This window comes from Neodiprion lecontei, chromosome 6 (genome assembly GCF_021901455.1).
Source record: "Neodiprion lecontei isolate iyNeoLeco1 chromosome 6, iyNeoLeco1.1, whole genome shotgun sequence".
NCBI lineage: Eukaryota > Metazoa > Arthropoda > Insecta > Hymenoptera > Diprionidae > Neodiprion > Neodiprion lecontei.
This window is the reverse complement of record NC_060265.1, coordinates 21,315,436-21,330,935: the sequence shown is the minus strand read 5'-3', so window position 1 is coordinate 21,330,935 and position 15,500 is coordinate 21,315,436. Positions and strand designations below refer to the sequence as shown.

At 34.6% G+C, this 15,500-nt stretch overlaps 2 protein-coding genes across 3 annotated transcripts; one reads left to right on the top strand and one right to left on the bottom strand.

Annotated features, from left to right (window-relative positions):
• Positions 1 to 41: 41 nt before the first annotated feature.
• Positions 42 to 1,324, top strand: LOC107226886 (succinate dehydrogenase assembly factor 4, mitochondrial). Of its 2 annotated transcripts, none has more exons than XM_046742494.1 (3): positions 42 to 349; positions 422 to 526; positions 595 to 1,324. In XM_046742494.1, the coding sequence occupies exons 1-3, from the start codon at positions 301 to 303 to the stop codon at positions 762 to 764; spliced, it is 324 nt and encodes a 107-aa protein (XP_046598450.1). In that variant the 5' UTR covers positions 42 to 300; the 3' UTR covers positions 765 to 1,324. The 2 variants fall into 2 exon arrangements, with proteins under 2 accessions (XP_046598450.1, XP_015523344.1); XM_015667858.2 differs by having other exon boundaries at positions 42 to 353.
• LOC107226885 (protein polybromo-1) lies at positions 1,102 to 15,273 on the bottom strand. The gene is made up of 27 exons (XM_015667857.2): positions 15,159 to 15,273; positions 14,792 to 14,906; positions 14,114 to 14,359; positions 13,781 to 13,909; positions 13,533 to 13,712; positions 12,882 to 13,326; positions 12,592 to 12,704; positions 12,345 to 12,443; positions 12,215 to 12,277; positions 11,884 to 12,036; positions 11,646 to 11,813; positions 10,768 to 10,934; positions 10,341 to 10,635; positions 10,053 to 10,258; positions 9,567 to 9,906; positions 8,877 to 9,464; positions 8,369 to 8,526; positions 8,083 to 8,255; positions 7,711 to 7,883; positions 7,483 to 7,554; positions 5,955 to 6,143; positions 5,603 to 5,725; positions 3,841 to 4,087; positions 3,469 to 3,619; positions 3,251 to 3,300; positions 3,046 to 3,163; positions 1,102 to 2,958 (listed from the first exon to the last, which is right to left on the bottom strand). Exons 2-27 carry the CDS (start codon positions 14,894 to 14,896, stop codon positions 2,742 to 2,744), a joined length of 4,968 nt encoding a protein of 1,655 aa, XP_015523343.1. The 5' UTR covers positions 14,897 to 14,906; positions 15,159 to 15,273; the 3' UTR covers positions 1,102 to 2,741.
• Between the last annotated feature and the right edge of the window lie 227 nt (positions 15,274 to 15,500).

Genomic DNA, 15,500 nt, shown 5'->3' with positions numbered 1-15,500 from the left:
CCACGCAGCAATATGCGTAGTGAATTAGAGAGAGACGAAGTCACTACGTATCTAAATCCTAATCATAGACATCCTAAATAGTTGCTATCTCGCACGGCGTGCTTTGACGGCGAAGCATACGTGGTGCACGTTCTAGATGGGTTATATTTCTGCAATTTCTGGCGAAGATTTTGCTTCTTTCTACCTCCGTCAGTACCTCCATGGTTCGTGCTTATATCGTGAACTTGTCGTAGAAATCGTAAAGGGTACAATATCAAATAGTGGAATAAATATCATTATTTTCTTAATCCAACCAACAACATGAGCCAATTCAAAAGATTAGCTACCCGAGTGAACTACTTTTATAATGGCAAGTATGTGTTTTTGTGTCCAAAAATACGAAGGTCTATAAAACGAACTAACCTTGTGTAATGTTAAATAGTGGGATCGACCACCAGATTGTCATCGACTGGGAAAACAGGCTCAGATGAGGAAAGCCTTAGGATGCAAGAGTTTAAGAAAAAACTCAGAGAACGCACTCCCATAGGTAAGTACCGGATTGTCAAATATTTCTGATTTCCAGTTGACAATCGATTTTTTGAATAAATTGTACAGGTAAACTGGAGGATCTAGAGGCAGGTAAACATCCATACCAAGAAAAGGAACCCTTAGAACCCCATCCTAATAATACAAACCCAACAACTGGAGAAGTCGGTGGACCTCGCGGTCCTGAACCTACTCGTTATGGAGATTGGGAACGAAAAGGACGAGTATCAGATTTTTAGCAATAAAATAATTTTTACAAAGAAATTGTAAAAATGCACAGAATAGTTACTGTACAAACCTACCTATCAAAGAAATATGAATTCCATTGCATTGTGAGAGAATAAATTAGATTCAAGCAACATTCTTATACCTTCACACGCGTATGAAAACATTTGATTGGGATTGCACACTTACTACGAAGTGCATATATATGAAGTTGGGCACGAGTTACTTATTGTATATTTGCTCGTATCCTAGATAACTGAAACTTTGTTTTGTTTCTTTGATTGGGTCAAAGTAATTACACCTTTCTTACATTTCTGGGATTAATTTTCAAACTATTTTTGCGTTCTCTCCAATTTAATATGCTGCCTACAAGAATGAATTTCAGTGGAGCAGCTGTATGGCAACAAGTTAGAAGCATTAGCAAAAGTAAATTGGCATGTCATTATATTGATGCGGTGACCACTAAGAACATTCAATTATGAGTCATCAAAAAAATTGCGATAACTGTAATACAAAATTGTAAAATATATCTTTTTCGACTCAATGTAAATAAATGCTAATGACTAAAATTTTACTCTGTGTTTGAAGGCTGAGCATCATCAATTTTTGTAAATCATGTTGGTAATAACGAATAATAATCACTTACAATTAGGCAGAATAAACATGACTGTGGGAATTTCTCCATCGGATAAAGAAAATCGAAACAGCAAGGTTGTGCCATCCGAGCGCATGCAAGCATTTCGTAAAAAGCTCAAGTTGGAGCCAATTCCAAGTACGATATGGACTAGGTTTCTATGAAATACGTAATTACATACTGATAATTTCAATAGTAATAATTCTAAAATTTGAATTTAAAAATAGTGATTTATTGTAATGGATTATTTTCGATAAATATTATCCAGCACAGATAGTAAGTCAACTGCAACAGTAAATAATTAAATGAGGATGAAGTTCATAGTTAAAATTTCCACAAACGGTGATCTTACACTAATTAATGATACAAAATTTATTGGTCGAATTGAAAAACATACGACTTCAATGTCCTTTATATTATATCACGTTGAATCTAATGTCGGTTCAAAGTTTAGTTCCTGTGTTAAAAAATTAACAACAATCATGATATAATGTTATAGATACTGTAAATAAGAATCAATTTTTAATAAAATTTTCATATAATGTAAAAAAGCTCTGTCATAACAGAAAAAAATGTCATTCTGCAGGAGTATCCCCAGGCATGAGATTCATTGACCTCATGCTTGTGAAAACAAATCCAAGCACTGGAGAGGTAATTAGTGATGCCGAGAAGGATCCAACAAAATGGGGTGATTGGCAAAACGGAGGTCGAGTATCCGATTTTTGAGATGAGGAGTTAAGATTTAGATATTATTTGTTCGAAGTATTATTTGATTGATACATATAAATGTATATCCAAAGTTCAAGTACAAATAACAATCTCAATCTTTGATATAAAAAAGTCACTGCCAATCGTAGGTTTAATTCTATCTATGTATGTACCTACATTATAGTACTTGTGACAAACGACTTATAATTCTATTGCTACTTCATATGGTGACACCTGTCAACGTTAGATGAATCAACTTCCGAGTTAAATAATTCATGCCGTAAAAAGTATAGCCCCTTCTACGGTTTTCTGTTAACGTATATTCAAATTTGAAAATTGTATGTGATTGCCAAGTCGATATTCTTTTCCTCCAGCATACAAATAAAATTTCCAAGTTTGGTCAGCATTTATACAGTGACATAAAAAGACGTAATTGTAATTGAAAAACATACCTATTGGTTGAACAATAAATTACTTACAAAATTTTTCAATGCTAAGACCTTGTGATTTGGCACTTGGCTATACTGATAATTAGCTATTATGGATATTAGTTTATTAGCATCTAGTGTTGACAGGCATGAAAATAGTCATTTGTGTTTCAGTACATAATCATTGGGCAGTATTATATGTTGATGTATTGATGTATGAACTATAATGATTTGTTAATGGCCAGTACGTCGCGCATCATCATATCTCTGAGTGTCCATAAGGCATTGACAACATTCCCGTGATTACCTACACCGTTACCTAGCCACTCTGCGGGCAACTTGGCAACATCTGGAATTTGTGTGTTTTCGGCATTGGCGTTCATTTGCTTATCCCAATTTGATATATAACGATTTTCAGTGTTCAGACCTTCGATATATCTGGAAAAACGAAATATTTGAAAACTTTCTATTGAAAACAAAGGAAAAAAAATCTCTAGCAATAATTTTATTTTAATATACATGTACCTCAAATAAGCGTCAGAATGCAACACGCGGCTTGGTCGAGGTGGTACCGTAATAAATACTGGTTCTGGCTGTTTAACAGTAGGGATAACACTTGTTTGTGTTGCAGCTGCTAAGGTTTCTGTAGTAAAGTTATAATTATATATATAATTGAGTTAAAAATACTTAATTACACATGCAATTTGAAATATAGAATAATCTTTCTTACCAGTTTCCATTGGCGGAAGTATTGTTGGACCCTTGGAAGCCATATAGTTTCTGGAACATTGAAAAACAATAACTTCAATCATGAAATATCATGTGTAGACGTAAGCAACTTTACTAAGAGTAGTTGTTTGATACGAATCGGTGATTTATCAGGAATTATACAATTTTCTACAGTCAAGTTTAGTAATACTATAAAAATAGAATGCAGATAATGCTTACTTGCTCCTTTCTGCCGGAGGAACAACTCGTCCATTGCTTTTAAGAATGTGAACTTCTTTGACGTGCCTTGCAAGTCGCTGTACACTTGGGAATGGAGGCACAGATTTTTTTGTCCTGCCACATCCACGCCACTGGCATTGAAACTCAACATCTGTAATACAAAATCAATTGCATCACCCAGAATATCATAACATTTACTATTATTACGAATTTATTACTGGAAACATTAGTTTTTACCAGGGAATTTCATTATTACAGTTTGAAAATAAAAAAACTAACAGGATTGCAAAGCAAACATTTGAATATGTTGAAATAAATATAATACTTCAAGGTGTAAGCTACTAGGATTTAAAAAAAAAATTGAAAACATACCAGCACTAGCATTTGCAAAAGATGCCTGCACATGACCATTTTGTTCAGCGATACAGTGATCAATGCAGTCAGTCATGTCTTCAAATTGCCAGTCACATCCATCCCAGCAACATTCAAAAACCTGGTCAGGCTGTTGACCGACCCCTACGATAGTGACTGGTTTGCTACCAGTTTGTCCTCCATCTTCGTTCATTTTGATTGCTCGTTCTTCCCATGCCTGCTTCTCTCCAGCAGGCAGCTTCCTCCACTATAAAGTAAAATGCCACGCTAATCTAGTTTCCATTTTTTGTAATATATTGAGGTTTTTCCAGTGATCTTGCAGCTAAAAATTATGTATTGAGCTGACTTATTAGTCGATAGGAGTAAACCACCAGAAAAACCTACGAGGCTTCAAAGAAGATGTGTCCATACGTACCTTTCAAGTTTATTTCAGTACAATACAAGAAAATTAATCATGAATTTTTGTTCAACTGCAATTTCACTGGGAATTTGATTGCTTTATTACAATGGTGAGAATGCATCAAGATCTACTATCATCGGCATGATCATAGCGTAAATATTCTTCTTCTTTTTAAGTGAGAAACTGATAGAATTTCCCAAAACCATTAATAATTTGACAGCAATTTCCCTATATTTAATGAAATATAAACTCAATATGACGACCTTAGAGAGTGAGCACCGCATGATTCGTACAATATAAATGGCTTTAGAAAAGCCACTAGTCGCATACAGATGGAGTATAATAGTCATTGAATGGATAATGCTAAATGGCATAAGAAATATAACTTTAGAGCCGTGGAACTGAATGATCTAGAAACCATGAAATTGAGCTACAAAATTAGATAGATGGACGTCTAGAAATTCTAAGGATACAACCATATTGCACCTAATTGAACCCTCCAGCTGTTCTTTGTATGTAACCTTTGCAAGAAAACACAAACCTGTTTAATTCAAGCCTATACATCATAATTCTTAATTTCGCAAGCAGCACATCATTTGCTGAAGTAGCTATTTGCACATAATTAATTGTGAACTTCTTATAGAAATAAATCTCAATAACAGAGTAATTTTATAATATGTAATACACATTCGATCAAATTTAAACTTATTATCTTGAAGTTAATAAAATCGATATCTGTATTAGTACGACTATTGACCATTCAGAACGCATTTAAAATGTAATATGAATACTAAATAATGTCAAGATGATGAGGTAACTCAATGTAAAGTGAAGATACCAATTTAAAAAGATCAGAATTCCAATTGATCTGCAATTATAAGTAAACATTCGACCAGTGCATGATCAGGTCCCACATAAATGACAGATATAAATTCTAATGCTACAATTTTTTAGTCCCGTTTAAGAAATAATAGTATGCCTTCTTTAATAATACTGTAGAACCATTCGTAAAATAATCGAGTAATACTTCTCTAGAAAGTACAAAAATCCAATGCCTTATAAATGGTACAGGCATACTTTACGTTGAATAATTATCAGCATCATGCACAGCATTCAATCAGATAATCAATTTTGAGAAGTATTCCATCAGGATTAGATTTGAGTTGATACTTGGGTCTTTTTGTAACTATATATGAAATTAAAAATATTATTGTTATGTATATTCAAAGAAAATTTTTTTTATCCGGAATAAATGCAGTTACAGCCAGCTCGGTCACCATATTATAGTTAAAAGTATAAATGACATCTTCTTTAGAATCCTCTGAACAAACCAAAAACCAATAATAAAAAATAAATAAGTACCTCGTTGCCAACAATTCTGCTAATCTCCCCAAACGACGATTCGGGATTGTTTTGTGTAATCTGCGTTCGCATTTTACTCGAATACAAAATATAGCCCGTAACTAATTTCTTACCAGTGGCTTTCTAAACAGAAGAAAACACAAATTATAATGTCACCGTCTTACAAATAAACATTGCTTGGTACACCTTTTAAGGGAAACATAACTATTCGTCGATCTAAGTATATAAGAAAACAATTAAATAGTGCAAAACGAAAAAATATGCTGGCATATTTCTGTAAATGAAAATAATATGAAATTAAGAATATAATAGATAAAAAATCATTAGGCTAGTGATTCTGTACACAGTGTACCTTTTTTGCAGAAACAGGTGTCTGAACGTTTGTAAGGATCGGTTGAGCTTCAGCAGAGCCAACGGACGGCGGTCCGCCGGCATCCATGCTGTCCTCCCCAGCTCCTACACCAACTCCTATTCCAACTCCTAATCCGACTCCCATGTTTAATACATCGGACTCCAGTTTCGGCAGTAATGGTGATGCTTCCTATACCATTTACGTTATATTATCTTAAATTATCTATTGCCATGAGCTATTTTTGTAACCAGAAATTTAATCCGTGTTCAATGGGTTCTAAAAGTTTTTTTTTTATCAGTTCTCTCCAAACAGATGTTTTAATTCAGGATAAGGAGTAATTAGATAAATGCAGCATTATTTGATTACCATTATTTTTGATGCACATTATGTATATCTAAATGTCAAAGTTAAAGCCATATCACTGTAATACTCGAAGGTAGACAAATTTTATCCAAAATGATGAGACTTAATGGTGGATTAATTACTCGGAAAATTTATATAACCTGTGTGAAAACAATATATAAACTGATTGCACTGCTTAAGAGAATCCATAGATTTCAATCTAAGCACACATTAACGTGGAAAATTGATAATATGCGTATTATTGTAAATACTAAGAGTTCATTTCAAAATATCAATTATAAAACTCAATCAACTTGTAATGTTAAAGACGCCTTTGAAGTACTCTATTGATATAAAAGTCTGCATTTGCAGTATCATTATTACACGGAAACACGGGAATTGACTGAATTTCGAAGTGGTTGAAAGTTCGAGACTAGACAACAACGCAAGTTACACAGTATTTCCTTAAACCCGACTTATCAACTCATGCGTATAATCTTCATCTCTTATTGAAGTAGAATATTATGTCATCAATAAGTTGTTGTTATATCTTTCAAGGTGTCCTAGAAATCCAAGGTATGTACAGTTAGTATCTATTATTTGAATAGACAAATGTGATTTGTGAATATTAAATTTTCATTAAGAAACGTCAAATGGAAATTGTCACTAAATTTTGAGAGAAAAATCTATCGTAATGTAACTTAGACCTATGCTAACAGATATGAATATTTACACAGTTGAGTAAAATTAGAGAAACAAACATTGCGAGTAATAAAAAACAAAAATGCAAATATGCCGGCATGAAAAGAGAAACATGCATAAACACAGAATAATGTATAATCATGCTATAGACATGTCAGGACACGATATTTTTTGGCATAATCCGATGCCACAGTCTACATTTCTTCAAAGAAATATTATTCTAGCGATTAAATTTAGTCAACATTTGATTCAGTGAGATAATTTTCTTACACAGGCTCCAAATGTTCTTCATTGGAACTTCAGTTTAATTAACTAAAAATTGAAAACTTTATGGATCTGTATGGAAATCAGTGTAATAATTTAAATCTCTCGATAGCATGAGCTTATAATTTTACTCTGTGGCAGAACGAAAGAGAAACATGCACATATTTAAAAATCTTTCGTCTATTATCTACCACGCTGTATTAACTCAGTTATTAATTACCATTTCAAAATGAGCTGTGGCAGGTATAACTGCCTTGACTTGGATTTGAGCCTGAGCCACCTCACTTGGCACCTATAACACACATGTCACATGCAAAGCCATATAGATCTGAAGTTAGTTGCGGACATACAAATATTTAAAGTTCCACAGTTTCAATACTCTCATAATTACTAATGTGCATATAATTTGTAAAAATTTAATTATATGCTATTCAAAACGATTATTTACTTTAGGTGGATTAATTGGCCTCCGAAAGAAATAGATTTCGTCGTCCGTCACTACTGAACTATGATTGAATTTCTTCAATCCTTCTGGGCCAAGCTTTCTCATTAAATTTTTCACTTCATCATATGTAGATTCACATATAAAAACGTCATCTTCTGGAATTTCTGTTGGTCTACCTATTTCATGATAATAATGGAGGTCTCATTAAAAATATTCAATATTAGTGAATAATACATCAATACTAAAGTAATAATAATATTGATGACAAAAAATTCAACATTTGCCTCAAGAATGAATATTGATCAGTCATTCAACGTTACTGTTGCACCTTGGTTTTGCCACTAGATGGTACAAGCAAATTAAAGGAATACTTACTACATACATATTCCCCGTAATCAAGTACAGCACATTTGCCAACGATCGCAACTATCGGATGTGTTCCATCCACGGTAGATAGGAACAATTCTTGTTTGTAAAATAATTTTGTAGGAGCATGCGGAATTTCTGAGGGCATTAAAAGCCATGGACCTTTGAAAAAACACTTTCCACTGAAAAATGTTAAATGTACTTCAGAATTCTCCAGAGACTGGCATGTTTGTTACACATATATATGTGTCCGTGATCATTAATGATATTATAGGCGCAAATATAACATACTCACTCTTTTGTCGACCATAGAGCATCGACTTGTGAGATTTGCTGTCTACCTCCATCCGTTGCCACATAAACAAAGTCACCCGTTTTGATAGGTCCCACGCAAGTATTATACTGTTCATAATATGTATTTTCTGTGTCGTCTGGATTGAACGTTATCACGTTCTGTAATGTGAGTTAGATTAGATAAGGTTGTATGGATACGTGTCTAAATTGAAGCATGAAATTCGTCAAGTTGCATAAGATAAATTTATGTAGCAACAATCCTGTTGCAAAGATCAATATTTTTCAATTCATTGTAATGTTTTGTGTAAAAACTTATTCAATTTTCACAAAAAAGTTGTTGGTTGCAGATGAGTAATAATTTTCCAAGTGCAAACAAGGCATCATAAAGATAAATGAAGATAAATGACCAAAGCCACTTTGTTGATAAGAGCTCTCTCAGTAAAACTTAGTACACTTAAGAATTGAATAATGTATTCTAAATTGGAATTCAGTTAATCCAAGTCTCTTACCGGTTTTTCTTTTTCAATTAGCTTCTCGCCTTCTTCGAGTTCTGCTATTTCTTCTTTATGTTTTTCAAGACGTTCTTTGTACACAGAAACGACACGTTTAGGCTCTAAAGGTCTTTCCCTAGGAACTAATTTCAGATGATCCGGATCAAAGTTCCACACCTTGATTTTTTTAAATGCTCGCGCCTTTGTGGAATACCGTGATTCGCATACATACACATCTTTTTCAGGGAAACCTTCAGGCCGCATTCTAAAATAATCTTTTACACTCAAGACACAGCATCGTCCTGCAACTTTGGACAATGGTACTGCAAGGTGGGAATCACTTTTGAATAACTCTTTCTCTATGAACTTCCTTGAGGCAACATGGTACGTTTCACTTGGTCGATAAAATATATTTCCATACAACATTTGTTGACCCTCTGCATTAGTCCATAGACGTTCTATCCGTATAACACTCAATTCCATGCCTCGCTCTGTGGGCTCTACATACGCAAAATCACCAGCTCTGTAAACTTCCTGGTTGAAACTCATAGTTGCACCTCCATCGCCAATGCTATTACCACCAACACTGCTAGCATTACCGACATCCTAAACGTAATCCACAGTTAATATTAATTATCTTTCATTGTCTCACCTACATATCAAAAGTAGCAATTCCAAGATTTAGGACAATTGGAAAAGGGTATTCACCTTGACATCAACAGCATCGCAGCTCTCTTCTTCTTGCGGTAGCGCTAACTCTTGTTGGAGTTTGGTACGTTTTAAGTCAGCAACTTGAGCAGAGAGATCTAAAAGCGTATAGTTAAGAGCTGGTGAGTGCAAGAGATCTCCGCTGCGAGTAACGTCATCCCGTGTTCGCAGGAAAAATGCTTGGAGCTCTACACTATCCTCGAAAGGCTGAGAATCGCTACGGGATAGTCTCCGCGCTCTCTCCAAACACGAAAAGACATCTTCTTGAAATCTATCCAATCGTTTGTAAACTCCTCTATCCAACCGACGCTTTATCAAATCCAAAGATAGCCCTCTCACCCTGTTAAGAAGTACGTTATCAATTCCAAATACTGCAGCATTAAGACAACAATTCAGCTATCTTCCTAATCTACTTCTACGTAGGTTGAATACTTTAATGAAAAAAAAACTGTTAAAGGAAGAACTGTTTATTAAAGTTTTCAATACTTCTTTCCGTCAACCATATCATGCTCAGGGAGTTCAGCCATTGAATCCGAATAGCATCGGCCTTCTTCATCCTGGTGGTTATATAATGCTGTGAATATAGTGGCTAATATTTCTTGGACAGCAGCTGCTACATCAGGAACACTTTCATCATCTTCACTCAGCTGTACTTTAGTTTGGAGCACTAATCGCTGTAGAATCAGTGCATCCTGTACCATAAGTGATTTAGTTAACAAAGGAAAATTGAATATGAAAAATAAGAATATAATAACAGATACAAAATGCTCAAACCTTGTAAATCTGAGAGTCCGGTTCATTATACTTGCAAGCATTGTCAAACATGAGAATGAAATCTGATACTAAGTCATCCAGATTATCATATCCATTATTTTTTAAAGATGAGGCAATCTTTTCCATGTTCATTGGTTGTTTGATAACTTCATAGTAATCAGGATACTCATTTTTATTTGGAAGTTTCATGAATATTTGGGACAACTGTCTGCCCTTAGCATCGTGATAGTCTTTTATTGTATCGTACATTGTTCGTAATTTTTGCACATGCAACGGTACAACTTTCTTTGGCCTTCTATAAAAACCCAAGAAATATTTTCAACTTTGGAAAAGGATTCCACCATACAATAAAATCATTAGGTATGATAATAAGTAGTAAATTCATTGGTGTGACCTGTTATAGTACAAAATTTCCAAAGCTACTCACCCTACATTCCTTGTCGGTGTAGATGCTGCAGATTTCACTGGTTTAACCAATTCTGGTAAGGGTCCCAGCTCTTTTACTTTATCCATCAAAACCTTTTCCAATACATTTGCATCTTCATATATAAGAGACCCTTCTTCATTATATTGGCGGCAATTATTAAACATCAACTATAAATATCGTTAATGAGCTCTCGCATGTTGTAAGTATTAAAAATTTTATTGAAAATATGTAAATTTGAACTGGTGAATTTGAAAAATTAACGACGGAGCCAGGAATCGAACCTGGTATCTAGCGATGCTTTACCGGAGACTTACTCCACTAGACCACCTAGCCGCCCTGACTCTGTTGTCATTAATTTCTCTCATAACCAGTGAGTTCAAATTTGTTTTCATGTGCCCGATTTGTATGAGTAAGAATTTCTTCTCTGCATGCACGATGTAAGGAGACTGTAGTGTGTAGATGTTATGTTTACCCTTTTTTTGAATCCTTTGCTTCCGATGAGAAGCCCGTAAGACGGCAATGCCGTCTAACAAATGAGATGCGGGTGTGCAAATCATTAATCTACGAGAGAATTTTGTTGAAAATATGTAAATTTGAACAACTGGTGAATTTGAAAAATTAACGACGGAGCCAGGAATCGAACCTGGTATCTAGCGATGCTAGACCGCATCTCATTTATTAGACGGCATTGCCGTCTTACGGGCTTCTCATCGGAAGCAAAGGATTCAAAAAAAGGGTAAACATAACATCTACACACTACAGTCTCCTTACATCGTGCATGCAGAGAAGAAATTCTTACTCATTAAAAATTTTACTTTGAATATTTACGTGAAACGAAAGTAACTGCTAATACAACGTGTAAATAGCGTATTGCTCACCTTGAAATCCGCAATTAATTCGTTTTCATTCTGATACTTTTCAGCCTTGATATTTGCTTCAATACCCAACATATCAATGGGCTCCTGAATAATTTGATAATAATCTGGATATAATTTTTTTGATGGTTTTTCCATAAACATAAGCATAGGCTGCCTACCATCTTCACACTGAAATTTCACCAATCATGTATTACATTAATTGTCAGAAATATGAACACGAGAAATTGGAATTACTTACAACGTATTCCATCACACACTTTACAAGAACATGCAGTCTCTTTTTTAATGGCACATTGTCCTTATATTTTCCCCGAGTCAAAACATTTGATGCACGCTTAATCAGTTTGGGTTGCTGCAAGTTATTCTCTGAATCACTGTCTGATTCTGAATCCTAGAAGAATTGGTTTAAATTATATCAGGTTAACTAGATCTATTTCATAGATGAGATAGAAATTAAAAAATATAAATTTGAAAACAGATTAAATCATCTTTTTCAATTTGGCCAACTATCAACTTACGACTGATTTAAAAAATATGGTTTAATCACAAGAAAAAAAGTTAATTTTTACCTGATCAAATTCAAGAAGTTCCTGTACCTTCTCTTGCATAATTTTCTGTAACTTGGCGGCACACTATGAAAACATATAATTTTATTTCCTGCTTATTTCAATCAAATAGATTTCTGCAATGCAAATTTACCTTATACAAACGAGACGTATGGACGTTATACTTTTTAGCATTTTCAAACATGATATTCATATCACCTGCAACCTCACTGACAGTGCCATATTCCCCCTTCTATGAAAGAAATCCATATATGTATGTAAGTTGAACAAACTAATATGTGTCAGCTCATTTATTGATGTTTTTGCATATCAAATCGTCAGTCGATACATGCATTGGAATTGTAAGAAATGTTCCTTTTACATGGGTTTTTGTATCTCACCTTTATTTTAGTCCGTATTTGATATAGTGATATTGGATTTTTTATTGCTTTGTAATAATCAGGATATAATCGTTTAGATGGTAATTTCCAATAGTATTCACTCATCCGGACGCCTGTAGATCCAAAATAAAATATTGTCTAATTCACCACTTTCACTCATATAAATGAATATCACATACATAAATAAGTTAATTTACTAGCAAAAGATTTTCAATCAAGAAACCTATATTCACAACTCGAGGTTAATTGTTGAAGATATTCTACCTTTATTGAAACAAAACGAAACACACCTTGACTGTTTGGGGCAGTTTTTATGGTCTGAAATAACTGCCACTGTGGATTGTCAGACTCTTCTCCGTCATTAGCTTCCTCCTCTTCGTCATCACTTTCATCTTCATCTTCATCTGCAAGTGCAGCAGTCACTGCTACAAGGGACTGGCCAGCACTTCTTCCTCTTTTACTTCTAGTAGAAGTTGCAGTAGAAGTGAGCTTCGGTACCATACCAGTAGCGCTAGATTCCTGTTTTTTAGCTGCAGAAACGATTATCTTTTTCAACATTTTAGCATCCTTGTATATTTGAGAACCTGGTTCATTAAACTGACAAGCATTGCGACACATGAGCATGAGATCTCTTTCCATTTCAATCAGTCCAGCATACGCTCCTTCTTGAATCCGGCGTGCGATTGTCTTCAAATCCACTGGATTCTCAATTATCTCATAATACTCAGGGTACAGCTGCAAATTAAATTTCACACTATTCAATTTCAGGTAATTTGTGAAGCAGTAAAATGTGTATTTCTATTGCAATTTTCCTGGCGCGTAATGGAACATCACAATTCTCATATTGCAACCACATTCGTTGACTATACAAGAAAATGAAAAATTCAAATAGACATAAAATTTGTAACAACAAAATTGGATTGTTCAGTGAAAATACAAACTTTCTTGGAAGGTTTCAATTGAAATGGAATATGTAGTGGTCTGTTATTGTCTTGTGGATTTGTTGCAGCCATGACCGCAGCAAACAAATCCTCGTATGGTTGCATAGACTCTTCATCAGGGTTGGTAGAGCTTTCAGAAGTGTCCTCAGCGTCATCCTGACGAGTTGTTACTTTCCGTGCCTGATAAAGGACATATTAATATTAAGCTTCTTGTATATATAACTCACGTGTTTTTTGCATTATCTTACCAGTCTGCCAACCTTAAGAATTATTTTCCCCTTTGGTTCAGAATCCTCATATTCTTCCATTATCCGATTTTTAGTATTCAGACATAATTCCCACAATTCCGTTGCATCTTTGTACTCTGGAGAAGTCCGCTAGACAAAATGTCAAAAGTTACCGCATTATTATATGTATATCAATAAACAGGATAAACTGTAACTATGAGCAGTTTTACCTTACGGGCAATCAAAATGTAAATCGATTGCTTAGCTCTAGGTAATAAATCAATCTTTGTTCTAATTCATTGCTTTTAACCATCAAATTCAATTACGAGTTGTTGATTTGGAAAAAATACATACCATGTAAAAAGCTTTAGCGTTATTAACCATAAGTTGAATGTCAGCTGCCAAATCATCCATATCTCGATATTCATCGGTTTTGAGCTTTTGCTGAACTTTCAACAAATCAATTGGATTTGTAACAACTTCGTAATAACCAGGTTCCTGTCTGCGTTTTGGTACGCGAATAAAAGCATCACACAACAGTGTTCCATCTTCTCTTTTTTGATTACGAAGAACATCATAGAGCTGCTGGCAAAGATCACTCTGCAATGATAAATCTCTAATTGAAATTTGGCTAATCCAACCTATAATACAACGGCATCGCATATTCAAACTGGAATCCAACTTTACAAGAAGCAAGATATTAATGGAAAGTGTTGAATGAATACAGCTAAATTCGATGATATAATTACTATAAAGGGAAGCAATATTTCTACCAAGTTGCAAGTATGTCTGTGTGAAAGTTTCACAAAGATATTTCTGTCATTTCATTTGTCTTTCGCAGATGGATCAACTTGCATTTACAAGGTCTCCGAATTTGAAATTATTTTAAGTATATCTTCAGAGCCATATCTACAACAATCTGCCGACCATTGTAATTTTTTTCCCATTCTATTATATTAGTATGAATTGAATCAATAAGTTATTGTTTATAGATTGCGTCCGTAATATCAGAAAATGACAGGGCAATGTTACCGGATCTAATTTTCGTCGTCGTTTCGTTGGTTCCGGTTGTACGTCGTCGGGATCATCCTCAGTACCACGACTTGCAACGGACGAAGTTCGACGGCGTTTATTCATCGTTGTGAGCCTGAAAATCGTAAAGAAATATTGTTTATTTTTACGCCGCATGACGCCATGTTAAATACAGTAGACCATGTACACTATGCATCTTACATTAGATGCAGGAATGTGATCCAAAGCTAGTCGAATTAATGGATTAAAAAAATAACAAAATCAAGCTGAATTTATCGCTCTACACTTACCGGATCCTGAAGTATTGATTTATAACTTAATTGCATGTGGAAGTAAATCTAATGCAACTTTAAGTAACGTTACTTGCCTGAGTTTACAAGGTATACAAATAGAGAGGTGACCACCATGCCTGCCGCAATATCTACTTCCTGATCAGAATCAAGATTTCCTATCCAAGCTCACATCCACGGGATAGATTTGTCGAGCTGCTAGAGACGTGAGAGGAAACCCACTGAAATATTTATAATACATTTCAGTAGTAAAACCGAGGTAGCGGCCATATTACGTTGTGTGCTACATCACGAAAGTTGCGGCCAGACTGTATGAAACTGAATAGAACCACCGTAACGGGAATTCGTAGATTAAAAAAATTGAATAACAAGTTACTGGTATCATTGAATAACCAAGCTAATAACTACATCATTTCACT

Bases quoted from the DNA above. Each gene is read 5' to 3' on its own strand.
- LOC107226886 (XM_046742494.1), top strand. From the start codon at position 301: ATGAGCCAATTCAAAAGATTAGCTACCCGAGTGAACTACTTTTATAAT. The intron at 350-421 runs GCAAGTATGTGT...AATGTTAAATAG, and splicing joins AGTGAACTACTTTTATAATG to TGGGATCGACCACCAGATTG. The intron at 527-594 runs GTAAGTACCGGA...TAAATTGTACAG, and splicing joins CAGAGAACGCACTCCCATAG to GTAAACTGGAGGATCTAGAG.
- LOC107226885 (XM_015667857.2), bottom strand. From the start codon at position 14,896: ATGAATAAACGCCGTCGAACTTCGTCCGTTGCAAGTCGTGGTACTGAG. The intron at 12,444-12,591 runs GTGAGATACAAA...TTTCTTTCATAG, and splicing joins AAATACGGACTAAAATAAAG to AAGGGGGAATATGGCACTGT. The intron at 3,620-3,840 runs GTATGTTTTCAA...TTTGTATTACAG, and splicing joins TTTTGCAAATGCTAGTGCTG to ATGTTGAGTTTCAATGCCAG.